The sequence below is a fragment of the Phymastichus coffea genome, unplaced genomic scaffold (genome assembly GCF_024137745.1).
Source record: "Phymastichus coffea isolate CEN01 unplaced genomic scaffold, Cenicafe_Pcof_1.1 PCOF00018, whole genome shotgun sequence".
NCBI classification, from domain to species: Eukaryota; Metazoa; Arthropoda; class Insecta; order Hymenoptera; family Eulophidae; genus Phymastichus; species Phymastichus coffea.
The window spans coordinates 4712484-4726831 of record NW_026706829.1 but is presented as its reverse complement, the minus strand read 5'-3'; the positions used below and the strand labels follow the sequence as shown (position 1 = coordinate 4726831).

Sequence of the window (14348 nt, the reverse complement as noted above, 5' to 3'; positions counted from 1 at the left end):
AAATTGACTTTGACCTTCAAATGATCTTGAAAATAAATCTCAAGGTCAAATCGGATTTCACGGAATGGTTGCCCCCATTATCCCAAACAACTGTTGTTTGAACAATTTTTTGTACAACGCCAACCGTCGTAAATTTCGGGGTGGTTCCTTTCAAAAGGGACACCCTGTATACAAGAGCATACTTAAACCAGTATGAACATGTGATATTTGACTTTGGGGTACACACAACAAAATTAAACATTGATATCATTGAAAGATTTCAAAATGAAGCTTTAACATCTATCACAAATGCACCATAGCTTGTTACAAATAAAATAATCTAAAAGGACGTCGATATAGGGACTGTTAAAGAAGAAAGATAAAATGTACCGGGTTGCAATCCATGATTTAAAAAAATTATTATGGATTAAAAAGATAATTATGGATTGCAACCCTTTAGAGTATAAATAATTGTCATAAAACTGCCACATTATAAAAAACTATACAGTGCCGCTCACGCACTTTTACCCCCCCCACGGACAAAATCAGTCTAACTTCAAAGTTTTATATCTCTGGTAGAAATTAACGTACAGAGACGCGCGTGGGTGCGTTTGAAAGGTCTTTCGGAGAGCTTTCAAATGATATGATTCACGGTTGCCATCGATTGTTTTTTTAAATTTTGCAACAATTATGCAAAATTGAAAATTCTGAAATTTTTTTATTATTTTTGACAATTAGCCAATTTTGGAAAAAAAATAGTACGAAAATTTGAAGTACACCATTTTTTAGCTATTACCAAGCCCTATCTGAATCACTCATCAAAAATTTATTTTCGTCAAATATGACGCGCGCACGGACATTTTTTCCTGGAAGTGACAGTTTTTTTCAACATTTCTTATCTCCGTCAAATTGTAACAATCGAAAAAAATTTATAGGAGAAAAAATGTTTGTTGTTTCACGTAGAATACTGCAATAATTTTTTTTTTGGTTTTTCGAAAAATTTTTTTTTTCGGTTTAAATTATTTTTCAAGGTCGAAAAAAAAAAGATTTTTTTTTTATGTAATTTACGATACTTGTTATGTAGTATTATTGAATGGGTGGAAAAAATTTTTTTTTTGTGGTTTCTCATCTTTTTAGCGTACCGACTGTGAGAAAAAAAAATTGAAAAAAACCGAAAAAAAAAATTTTTCGAAAAACCAAAAAAAAAATTATTGCAGTATTCTACGTGAAAAAACAAACATTTTTTCTCCTATAAATTTTTTTCGATTGTTACAATTTGATGGAGATAAAAAATGTTGAAAAAAACTGTCACTTCCAGGAAAAAATGCCCGTGCGCGCGTCATACTACTGTGGGCAAAAAGTAAGGTGAATTTGTTTATAAAATGAAAAATCTTTATTTATTCTTCTACATCAATGTCATCCCCTTCGAAGTAATCCCCTCCCGATAAAATACACTTATGCCAACGTTTTTTCCAATCCTTGAAACATGCCAAATAGTCCCTTTCCGGTATAGCCATCAGCGCCTTCTTCGATTCAGCTTTTATCTCCTCAATCGACTCGAAACGCGTTCCCCGGAGTAGTCTCTTGAGTTTTGGGAATAGCCAGAAGTCACACGGAGCCAAATCAGGCGAATACGGTGGTTGCGGAACGATATGCGTCGAATTTTTGGCGAATTTTTTGCAAGAAAGTGAGCGTTTTCGGTACTAAACGAGATTTTACTTTTCGTAGGCTCAAATGCTCTTTCAAAATTGTTTTCACAGATCCTTCTGATATTCCGATCATATCAGTAAGATCTCTAACAGTCAACCGACGATTTTCGAGCACTAATTCCTTCACTTTATTGACGTGTTGGTCATCTGTTGACGTCGATGGTCGTCCGGAGCGCTCCAAGTCATCAACACGTTCTCGACCCTCTTTGAAGTCTTTGTACCACTTATAAACATTTTTCTGCGACATGGTAGAATCACCAAAGGCCTTCCGCAACATCCTCAACGTTTCCGCAGCCGAAATTTCATTCCGCAAACAAAATTTGATGGCACTTCTTTGCTCAATTAAATCAGACATTGTAAAAATCGAAACATGCACTCTTGGTCGTTTGGTAAACACAAGCGTAAATATATTACTGATGATGACATTGACATGAAATTTGTCCCAGATGTCATTCGCAGTCCTACCAACTCAAGAAAAAAAGAACTAGCCCGAAATGTTAAGCCCGCGAAGTTTAAATTGAAAATTCACCTTACTTTTTGCCCACAGTAGTATTTGACGAAAATAAATTTTTGATGAGTGATTCAGATAGGGCTTGGTAATAGCTAAAAAATGGTGTACTTCAAATTTTCGTACTATTTTTTTTCCAAAATTGGCTAATTGTCAAAAATAATAAAAAAATTTCAGAATTTTCAATTTTGCATAATTGTTGCAAAATTTAAAAAAACAATCGATGGTAACCGTGAATCATATCATTTGAAAGCTCTCCGAAAGACCTTTCAAACGTACTCACGCGCGTCTCTGTACGTTAATTTCTACCAGGGATATAAAACTTTGAAGTTAGACTGATTTTGCCCGTGGGGGGGTAAAAGTGCGTAAGCGGCACTGTATATATATATATATATATATATATATATAGAGAGAGAGAGAGAGAGAGAGCGTAACAAAAGTACCGAAACAGTCCTGTATTTTTTCAGGTAAGATATTTTTGAAAAAGGTTAGGGTCAGGTTTTTCGTAACTTCTTGCAAGGAATTCAATGGTGACCTTGGATTTGACCTTGAACTAGAGTTTCAAGGTTATTAGAAGGTCAACTTTGTTTTTTTAAATGGAAACTTCTATTTTTTATCCCGGATTCGGATAGAGCGGTAAATTTTACGTTCAAGTCATATACTCGTAATACGTGTGGGGTCAAAATGGCTCCCACCCTACCCCTAGTCATTTCAACCTTACTTTTTGAGTGGGAACTCTCATTTTTCGTCGCAGGTTTGAATTCATGACTTTTGGGGTGGAGTGGGGGTCATTTGGACCATACACATATTACATGATTTGAACGTAAAATTTCCCACTCTATCCGAATTCGGGATAAAAAATAGGGGTTTCCATTAAGAAAAACAAAGTTGACCTTGAAAGGACCCTAAAAATCAAGTTCAAGATCAAGTTTAAGGTTGTCATAAGGTGACCCCCTCCGAACAATATAACTTTCGTTTGAAACATTTTTTGATTACCTTGCCAAGTTTTGAGATATCCTACTGGGTAAGTTAAAATAAGACACCCTGTGCGTGCGTGCGTGCGTGCGTGCGTGCGTGTGCGTGCGTGCGCGCGCGCGTGTGTGTGTGTGTGTGTGTGTGTGTGTGTGTATGTGTGTGTGTGTGTGTGTGTGTGTGTGTGTGTGTGTGTGTGTGTGTGTGTGTATGTGTGTGTGTGTGTGTGTGTGTGTGTGTGTGTGTGTGTGTGTGTGTGTGTGTGTGTGTGTGTGTGTGTGTGTGTGTGTGTGTGTGTGTGTGTGTGTGACAGGGAATTATATCAGGATTCTATTTTTTTAGAGATGGCCAATTCCATCTCAGATCATGCAGAGCTCCCCACACACCTGTCACCAAGCTACTCCAAAGTATTTTTTTATTGTTCTAGGTCAAAAATAAGAGGACCCGTATTTTTTCTTTTTTCTCTCAGATGCATAGTTCCGTCAATAATGCAATCGGAAAATGCACTGCTGAAAAGGGAAAATTGAGAAAATTTTTCCAATTAAATTTGGTTTCCTCAATATTTTTTTTATTTTTCGATACAATTAAATAATTTTTATGTCATCTATAGTAGAAACGAAGTTCTTCAAGTCTAATTTATCAAAAATATGAATGTATGCATTTTTCGGGAGAAAATGCATGTTTTCGAAAAAGTGCATCTTGGAGAAAAAATTGTGTATCTCAAAAAGGCCATAATTTTTTGCGCTCAAATTTTTTTTATATATTCTTAGTACCAATACCTTCAAATCCATTCGATCAAAATTTGCTGTTTTTTCGTTATATCGCTTAAAAAAATTAAAAAAAAAAGTTTTACATTTTCAAGTCAAACGCGATAAATACATTCAGGAATTCATGTTAGCGACTATGTAGGTTAATAACTGAACTACAATAACATGTAACTCAAAGAAAAAGCTCACTTTTATTCAATCATGTCTGCAAGAAATGTAAAATTACACGATCATTTTTTTCTGTTTGAGTTGATTACTTTTACAACTCTCTTCACTTTTTTAGATACAACTTTCACTTTCTTGCCCTTGTTTACATTTTCGTTTTTCTTCTTATGAGTACTTTTCTTTTTTTTTTCATCTTTTTTCACTTCAATCCATGGATGCGCAGCCGTTCGAGCTATAAAACATTCGCTCCTCCCTTCCGAGACAACAGATTTCCACATGTGGCAACGTTGAATACCCTGATATTTCTGGCATTTGTGTCTTTGCTCCATTTGACTACTACGAAAATTGTTTATCTCTGCAGTTTCCATCAAAATCAGCTCTATAGAAGTTGTGTATTTTGATACATTTTCAACAAAACTTTTAGCAGTTTGAATAGCATCAGATTCAGTACTGCGTAAATTATGCACTGTTGCATAATGCTTTACCAAACCACCTATACCATCTACAACACCCTTTCCATGACCAGTAGCAGAGAATATCCATTTTTTACTCATACTTGCATTTAAAAATTCATTTAACTGGAATCTATTTTTGAAATGACTTGCAGCGCCATCAGATACTAAAGTTATAGAATCAATCGAATTTCCATACGTTTCTTGTGTGTATCTAGTTATATGTTCAAGAATTATTTGTATTGCTGCCAATGCATGAGAATAATCATGTTTTAAGTTTTCACTAATTACAGTATAACTCTTTGTAATTCCGCCTATGTAGCAAACAGCAGTGAAAATTGAAATCTGTTTATTCACCCAATGATTCCCTTGAACTGGATTTTTCAAAATTACAGACCAATTCTCAGCAAAATCTATATGCATCAGCAAATGTTGATAATTTAACGTCACCCTTTCTTTCTCAGCTTTGATTTCCATTCGCTGTACCTATGTATTTATCGCGTTTGACTTGAAAATGTAAAACTTTTTTTTTTAATTTTTTTAAGCGATATAACGAAAAAACAGCAAATTTTGATCGAATGGATTTGAAGGTATTGGTACTAAGAATATATAAAAAAAATTTGAGCGCAAAAAATTATGGCCTTTTTGAGATACACAATTTTTTCTCCAAGATGCACTTTTTCGAAAACATGCATTTTCTCCCGAAAAATGCATACATTCATATTTTTGATAAATTAGACTTGAAGAACTTCGTTTCTACTATAGATGACATAAAAATTATTTAATTGTATCGAAAAATACAAAAAATATTGAGGAAACCAAATTTAATTGGAAAAATTTTCTCAATTTTCCCTTTTCAGCAGTGCATTTTCCAATTGCATTATTGACGGAACTATGCATCTGAGAGAAAAAAGAAAAAATACGGGTCCTCTTATTTTTGACCTAGAACAATAAAAAAATACTTTGGAGTAGCTTGGTGACAGGTGTGTGGGGAGCTCTGCATGATCTGAGATGGAATTGGCCAGATACTAAAAAAAGTTTATTATCAGAGGTGATTTTTAAGGGTTCTATTCGCCTCGTAAAAACGCTTCTCCGCCGATAAAAAAATACGTGTCTCTTATGTTTCTATGTTCTACAACATATTACAGTTAAATAAAAATCGAATGTGGACACCTCGTAAGAGTTTCTAGTAAACTAAATATAAAAGATGCATAGTCTATTTATTCATTAAATTTGAAATTCCGTAACGCGCAGGCTCTTTAATTTATTTTTGTAGCTTAAGGAAGCTTAACAGAGTGTATTGCTGAGTACAGAGCTAGTGAATGAGAACAAGAGGAAAAGAGTTAGAGTAGAAAATCTGAGGCAGAGTCACCTTGGTATGGAGAGTACCGTATACGAGCATGTTTCTACAAGCATTCGGCGTACCTGAGTAAGAAATTTTCAGTATACTAAATTAATGGTGAAGAATTTGCAAAGAAAAGATATTATATTTGTTCCGTGGTGTTTCTTCTGCTTGAGAAAAAGATAAGTTTTGGACGACCTCCGTAGCTGCCAGTTCGGAATCCAGGATAGGAGATCTGATATCCATTAATAAGTGTTACTAACAACATATTTCTTACAAGCACGTGATGAGATTCATATTACTCTCTATCTACTTTATTTGATGTGTATAAATGTGAACATTTTGGCTCATGCGTATGGTGTTGACACTTGATATTTTACATATATGAACAATAGGTGGTAGTTTTGGAATAAACCTCTAATGTTTTCTTCCTTTCCTCCTGCTTCAAAGTAAAAAGCTTCAGCTTGTTGGCAGAAATAAAGAACTTAATGCTATTCGAGGCCGTGGATAGCGGCGTATTAAGTGATATATACATATATATTCTCATTTCACATATGATGTTAATAATTCAATATATAATTAACTTTCCATTTCAAAGTAAATAAAAGTATGCATTCTATCCTACTAAATACGCACTATTTGTTTAGAAAGCTCTGCAAACATTTAGCCATGATCAAAAGAGATAAAATCTAAACATAGACTGATATTTACTCTTGTTAATACAGTTTCTTTATGATCGTTTAAAAAGAGTTCTTTATATTTTTTAATTATAATATCACGTATCATAATATTATTTACAGATTCCTGAATCAGAAACATCAATTCAAAGTATTTCTATCAATACTGATGGAACGTACATGGCAGCTGTCAATAATAAAGGCCATTGTTTTATCTGGACCTTAAATGGAATTGTTGCAGATTCTACAAAGTTGAACCCTCGTCACAAACTAAAAGCTCATAAAGAATATGCCCTCAAATGTAAATTTAGTCCAGATTCAACGTAAGAAAAATGTTTATGAGTTCTCTATAATAATGAATATTAAAGATCATACTAATTTAATAAAATTTCTCTTAAAGTTTATTTTATTTAGCATTTTGTTAGTTTTGGTTTACTTTAATATGGAACTTTATTTCATGTAGAAGCAACTATAAAATTTACATGTTGCATCATTTCTCACTATTTCATCTCCACATGTGATTAATTCTCGTATTACCTATTATAACCTAAGGTTAAAATAAGATAATAAAAGGAATATTTCTATGCCTAGCCTAAACATTTAATTTTAAGCCCCTACACTTTTCCATAAATATATCTAATTTTTACGCGATAGATTACTAATACTTCGATAGTCAAACAAACTAAGATAATCCACTTTATGCTTTTTTTTATTTCACAAGATTATTCCTGTCCCGTACAATTATTTATAATTTCTATTATAGTACCCGCCATTGATCTTGAATTGGTAATCCATTTTTCGCTTCGACTCCCCACATACTTCTTAAATATTTGTCGGAAATTTTTTTTTTAAGTATTGGAAAGTACTTGTCAAAAGCTTTATTTTTATTTTTCTAAGTTGTTTTCAAAACTATTAAGCTCTTAAAGAATTTTATTTAATTTTATATTTTTTCATTTTTGTTCAACCATTTGCAGTTTTCTTTAATAATAAAGTTAGGAGAAATCGGAAAGCAGTTTGCAAAGGATTAAAAATATGCCACGTGCAAATATATAAAATATTATATAAATTATTACGTCACATTGTCAAGTTTTCACTGTATAAGTCAATCGCTTAAAATTTTTATTATAGAGTATGAAATAAAAAACACATTTTTTTTCGCAAAAATATATATAATTAGATTAGAATTGTGGCATTATAACAATTGGACTAACGTCATAAATATGTATTATATAATTTGATCTTAAGTATACTTTGTACAACAAAATATACAACAGAAAAACAAATATTTGAAATCTTTGATAATTCAACAAAATTTGGAAACCAAAATTAATTAATAGAATAATGAATTACTTATGTATTCTTAAACAACTATACTTTTGATTCGTCAAGCAATTCTTTTTTGGCTTTAATTATAACTTTACGAATTTTTGACATTCTTAATACTAATTTTTCAAGCACAGATGGATTGATAGAGTTGCAGCTACTTATAAGGATATTCCAGAAATCAAAAAAGTGTTGTTTTGCTTTCTGCTTTTTTCGTATTTGTCGATGTACACTCCTCGTACAAATTAAGGGATCAAAAAAATTTGTCAAATTTTTGGCTGATTTTCAACAGGCGGTATTTCAGTGAGAAATGGTCGTACAGGAAATAAAAAAATTAAGCTGTTGAAGCTTGAAGACTCTAGTTTTCAGTTTTTTTAGTGAAAATTTTTTGGAGCTCCGTATTTCATGCAATCCTTATACAAAGCGCAAAAAAAATTTTATCCAAATTTTTTACAATTTGTTTCTTACTCTACGGGCATGGAAAAATTAGTTCGAGCTACGCCAATACATAGGTCTTTTAGCCTGTTTATTCAGCTTCACGCTGCTATTCGCGGAGCTCCATTACGATCATTTGTCTCCGAGATATCGAACTTTGAATGCAAAAGAATCCTTTTGCATTCAAAATTCAATATCTCTGGAACTACTGGTCGCACAGCGAGTGGACAGCGAATTTCATCATCTACATAAAATTTTCGATGAAATACAGTGAAACGTTAGTAAAGAGAAAAATTTTTTTCCATCTCTAACATTGAATTGAAAAAAGTTAAAAAAAGTGACATTTTCCCCTTTTTTGGTTACTTGACTGTATCTTCAGTAATATGGGCGGAAAAGGTACGGTTAAAGAGAAATTTTACAGTATAATGTCCCCCAAGGAACCCCCTAAATTTATGGAGCGATCGGTTCAGCGGTTTTTCCGGACCAATTGATCAAAATTTATAAAAAATTAAAGGAACAAGGTTTTTGTTCCTTAACTTGAAGCAAACTTTTTAAAAATCAAAAAATTCCATTTTTTTTCGTCTGTTTACACAATTTTGTGTCTGTTTACGATTAATTTTGAAAAAAAATGAAAAACAACATTTTTTTTCAAAAACCAAAAAAACATTTTTCAAAAATAAAAAAAAAATTTTTCCACTGACTATAAAATATTGTTCTCTAGCGATTGATGACCGATTTACCGCCGGCATTAACGTTATCCAAATCATACCACGTGGAGGTTGCTCGATCGGATTTATGCTTCTTTTGTGCTTACGCACGTGTGCGAATGATTTTTGGAAAGAAGAGACCCCGTGGCTCGTTAGCTCCACAGTATTTTACGACTCCAAACTCACTTTCCAAAGTGTTTGTGTGTGTGTGTGTATGTATGTGTGTGTTTAGTATCGAGTATTTCCGCCTCTACTCTGAATCACAGCTTGCAATCGCTGCCGCATATTGGAAATGCAATTGCGGATCATCCGCTGAGGAATCTGACGCCAAACTCTTATCAAAGAAATCTCTAATTAGCTAAAGGGTCTAGCCGGGTAACATAGTCGAATTTGCCCCCGGTCAATTTGGTATAGCTAGTTATATCATCTTATTGCGTATGAAAAATGGTACTGCTCCACCAATTTTCAGGCCCCTAGACCCATGCGCATGCGCAGAATCTCAATTTTTCCTATTTTCGGTTTTTTGATCATTACTCCTTCAATTTTTGTCTTAGAAAAAAATTTTTTTTTCAAATTGTAGAGTTTTTGAAGCCGTACAAAATGGTAAAACTCAAAAAAAATTTAGGCACGAAATTCAAATTTTTTCAGCGCTGTAAAAATTTTAAAATTGAATATCTCAAAAACGAAGACAGACGTATCTCTGGAAAAAATATATTGTATGTATTTTCACTCTAAAAGTATGTGTGAATTTTTTCAGATTTTTAAAATTGGTGGAAGGCGGTCAAAAAAATTAAAAATCGCATTTTCGCTCATTTTTGCATATACCTCGGCTCTATTAATCTGTAATACTTCCAAACAAGCCATTTGATTTCACTTTCACTTACTTAACCTTTTTTCTGTACTATAGGTACGATATAAATTGTATGCAACAAGGTTGGTCAATATTCTGAAACTCTGGTGGGCAAAAGTAGCCTTTAATTCAAACTGCTGGCAAAGGTAGTTTTCGCACAGAAATATTTGCAACAAGAAGTTATTTTTATTCAATCTTTATTAAAATAAGAGCTTGCGATGAATTATTGAAACAAATCAGGTACTTATCGATAATACTGTACACATCCAATGTACATAGGAATAAAAAATTCAACGTATGATAAAAATAATGATAAGTAAATACATGGTCGCTTTCATTGGAGTGTAATAGTTTAATTATTACTCTACAATATTTTAGTCCTAAATAAGCAGCATAGATTCAACATAACTTATAAAATAAAAAACCGATAGTTTTAGATAATAGAAAAAATGATCAAAATGGTATGTATTATTTGTGGAAATCAATTGTTTTGATATTTACAGTTTTAGTAAACAATAAAAAAAAAGATTACAAAAAAGTGGACACTGAAAAAGAATACAATGAACAAGAATACAAGAGTACAATGATTTTCGAATTGACACCGCCAGAGGTCTCTCTAAAGCAAATATCAAACCTTAACTAATTCTTGAACTATAGTCACTAGTCACTAGTCACTGGACACATTTCTACGCACTATCTATAGTATTTTGAATTTGAAAATAATTTCAAAATCTATTCAATACACTAATGAATTCACATTTCAATACACAGATACTTATTAGATCATTACCAAAATGATAAAATAGTGTTGATTGCATTAAAAATCGTATCGACAAGACGGAAATCCATTAAAGGTAAGTTTTTCACAAACATATCTGTAAATTATTATATAGTGTATGCATAACTACATACACAATTTCAAACTAGAATAGTATTTTAACAAACAAATGATTAGAAAGTCTATACAGTAATCACTGAACGTAACATTATAATAAGATTTCCAGAAGATTTTTTTCTAAATTCTAGCCCTTGAGAGCCATTTAAAATAAAATAAAATAAATAAAATAAAGTTCTAATACATTTATAAACTAGTTTTACATAATATTACCTGTTGAATGACCTTAAAAGTAGAGAAAAAATTTTTTATGTTAAACTCATGTACTAAATGTTGTAAATTTTTTATATTTTTCAGACTTCACAATGTCTGGTTCAGCTGAAAAAACGAAACAAAAATGTATTAAATGTGAGCTATCTATTAAGAAAATTAGTGGACCAAAATTAATAGAAACTGATAAATTAGCTAATGAGATAACGTTATTTATTGATGGAAAAGCATCCGTTGGTGATATTTTGTGTAGTAAATGTTTTACAGCAATTTCGTTTTTACAGTTAAAAAAAAGAAAGGAAGATGCATTGAGAAATCAGCCGTTACAAATGGACAGTCAAATATCTGTTAGTTCAACAGATTCAATTTCTTCATCACAACCATCAGCAGATGATCCTAGTTTCGAACCTAAGCTACAAACTAAGGAAGAAGGAGAATGTATTGAACTATCATATAGAAGGCCTATTTCTTCACACAAATATTGCTGTTTTTGTGGAAAAGAATCTCAAATTATAAGCATTCCTTTCAAAGCCCGTAAGCAAGTTTTTTCATCACATCGTATTTTCATTCCTGAAGGCAATCGCTGTTGTCCAGAACATTTGATAAATGGCAAATTATATGAAAATGAGATAAAAAGATTTAGAAAAGCTGCTCGACAATTTGAGTTTAGATGCTGACAAGGAAATTACAGATAGAATTGCTGATTTCAGTCTTCCAGAAGATCGACTTTTAGTTTTTACTGGATTAAATTGGGAAAATTTAATCAAACTACGGGAAATGATGACTTCTTTACGAAATACGGAGATCCGAAGTGTTACTTAAGCGCTAGTTGTCTTTCTTTTCAGAATGCGAACTAGAAATTCTAACAAAATTATTTGTTCGTTACTTGGTCTCTCCCGTTCACAGCAAGTATATGAATTTTCAACGTCAATTATTGCTTCCTTTGAACGCGATGTACTACCAACTCGTTTTGGATTAGGAGCAGTCAAAAGAGAGGATCTGATAAGAGATCATACTACCAGTACAGTTCAAAAATTGCATGGTATAAAAGCTAATACGCTCTTTCGGGTTGGTGATGGTACGTACATTCGTCATCAAAAAAGTTCCAATAACGAATATCAAAAAAAATCTTATTCTGGTCAGAAAAAGGTTCATCTTTGTAAACCTTTCACGATATGTGCAACGGATGGGTTCGTTGTTGATGTCCCGGGGCCGTACTATGCAAACGAAAATGATGCAACTATTTTGGATAGGTTATTGAATGAAAATAAGGACTTGTGCAATTTGCTTCGAGAAGGCGACGTTTTTATTCTAGATAGAGGATTTCGTGACGTCGTGAGTAAATTAGAAGAAAAAAAATATCGAGTATTAATGCCTGCATTGAAAGGTCAACGTAAACAGTTGACTTGCCAAGAAGCAAATTGGTCTCGAATGGTCACAGTCTGTCGTTTTGTTGTTGAAGCTGTTCATGGAATTATAGGTCAAAAGTTTAAGATATTACATCACCAATTAGACAATCGATTACTCCCTCGAGTTGGAACTTATTGTAAAATAGCATGCTTTTTGGTAAATGAATTTGGGAAGAGAATAGTATCTAAAATCTCGTCATCAGACCTGGTGATGGATCGGTTTCTATCACAAAATATGCAGGAAAATAGCCTAGCTGAGCAAGCGAAAAATGAAGGATGGAGTCGAAAGAAAACGATATTCAAAAAATTAACGTCAAATGAGCTCACTGACTTCCCTGAAATGACTGAGCAGGATATTATGGTTTTTTTCACAGGCACATATCAGATGCAACAAGCAATTTCATATCTAGCTGAAATTATGACAGATGATAACAAAATTGATGTACAATATTTGAAACAAAAAGCAGATGCGAATTCTACTGAACAAACAAGCAAATCGAAGGAAGAAATAATAAAACTCCAGGTTCGATCTCGACACATTTCTAGGAAGACTTGTTTCATACACTACAATTGTTTCATAGCATACACACCTAATACTATTGGTTATAGTGGTATAAAAAGGTATTGCTGCGAGTGTGCTAATGGGTTGAGAACCATTGGATGTTGCTCTCATGTTGCTGCAATAATATATTATCTTTCACATGCCAGGTATCTATCGAAAATTGTAAGACCTGCAGAAAAACTCACTAAAATTTACGGAAGAGAGGAAGTAATGCCAGTTATTGAAGAAGATAGCGAAGAAGACTGATTGATTACTATTGATAAAATTTTGATTACCATGTACATTGGATGTGTACAGTATTATCAATAAGTACCTGATTTGTTTCAATAATTCATCGCAAGCTCTTATTTTAATAAAGATTGAATAAAAATAACTTCTTGTTGCAAATATTTCTGTGCGAAAACTACCTTTGCCAGCAGTTTGAATTAAAGGCTACTTTTGCCCACCAGAGTTTCAGAATATTGACCAACCTTGTTGCATACAATTTATATCGTACCTATAGTACAGAAAAAAGGTTAAGTAAGTGAAAGTGAAATCAAATGGCTTGTTTGGAAGTATTACAGATTAATAGAGCCGAGGTATATGCAAAAATGAGCGAAAATGCGATTTTTAATTTTTTTGACCGCCTTCCACCAATTTTAAAAATCTGAAAAAATTCACACATACTTTTAGAGTGAAAATACATACAATATATTTTTTCCAGAGATACGTCTGTCTTCGTTTTTGAGATATTCAATTTTAAAATTTTTACAGCGCTGAAAAAATTTGAATTTCGTGCCTAAATTTTTTTTGAGTTTTACCATTTTGTACGGCTTCAAAAACTCTACAATTTGAAAAAAAAATTTTTTTCTAAGACAAAAATTGAAGGAGTAATGATCAAAAAACCGAAAATACGAAAAATTGAGATTCTGCGCATGCGCATGGGTCTAGGGGCCTGAAAATTGGTGGAGCAGTACCATTTTTCATACGCAATAAGATGATATAACTAGCTATACCAAATTGACCGGGGGCAAATTCGACTATGTTACCCGGCTAGACACTTTCGGAGGTTTGGGTAACTCTGACGCAATCGGCGGCCCAAAATGTCTCAGACATGCTCAATTGGATTGAGATGAGGACTCATTGCAGGATGCCTTAACAACTGAATGTCGTTTCTCTCGAAGAATCGACGAGCGATGTTCGCCGTATGAGGCCTTTCGTTATCCTGCATAAGAATGAATCTTCTCGCGTTTCTCCATATTGGTAATACATGAGGTCTCAGAATCTGGTCGATATAACGCCTGGCATTGAGGTTATCTCGAACAATAACCAAAGGAGTTCGAGATTCTCGTGAAACTCCCGCCCAAACCATTATTGATCCTCCATTGTAAGCGGCTACTGAACGCA

General features: G+C 33.0%; 1 protein-coding gene across 2 annotated transcripts in view; it reads left to right on the top strand.

Annotated features, from left to right (window-relative positions):
• LOC131675251 (target of rapamycin complex subunit lst8) overlaps positions 1-14348 on the top strand; it is a 383875-nt gene that overhangs the window by 297212 nt on the left and 72315 nt on the right. For both annotated transcript variants that reach the window (XR_009303023.1, XM_058954158.1), the window contains exon 5: positions 6695-6894. Coding sequence is in view for 1 of the 2 variants with exons in the window: in XM_058954158.1 (XP_058810141.1) it covers positions 6695-6894 (200 nt within the window). In the remaining variant the exon portion in view is untranslated. The remainder of the gene's footprint in view (positions 1-6694; positions 6895-14348) is intronic.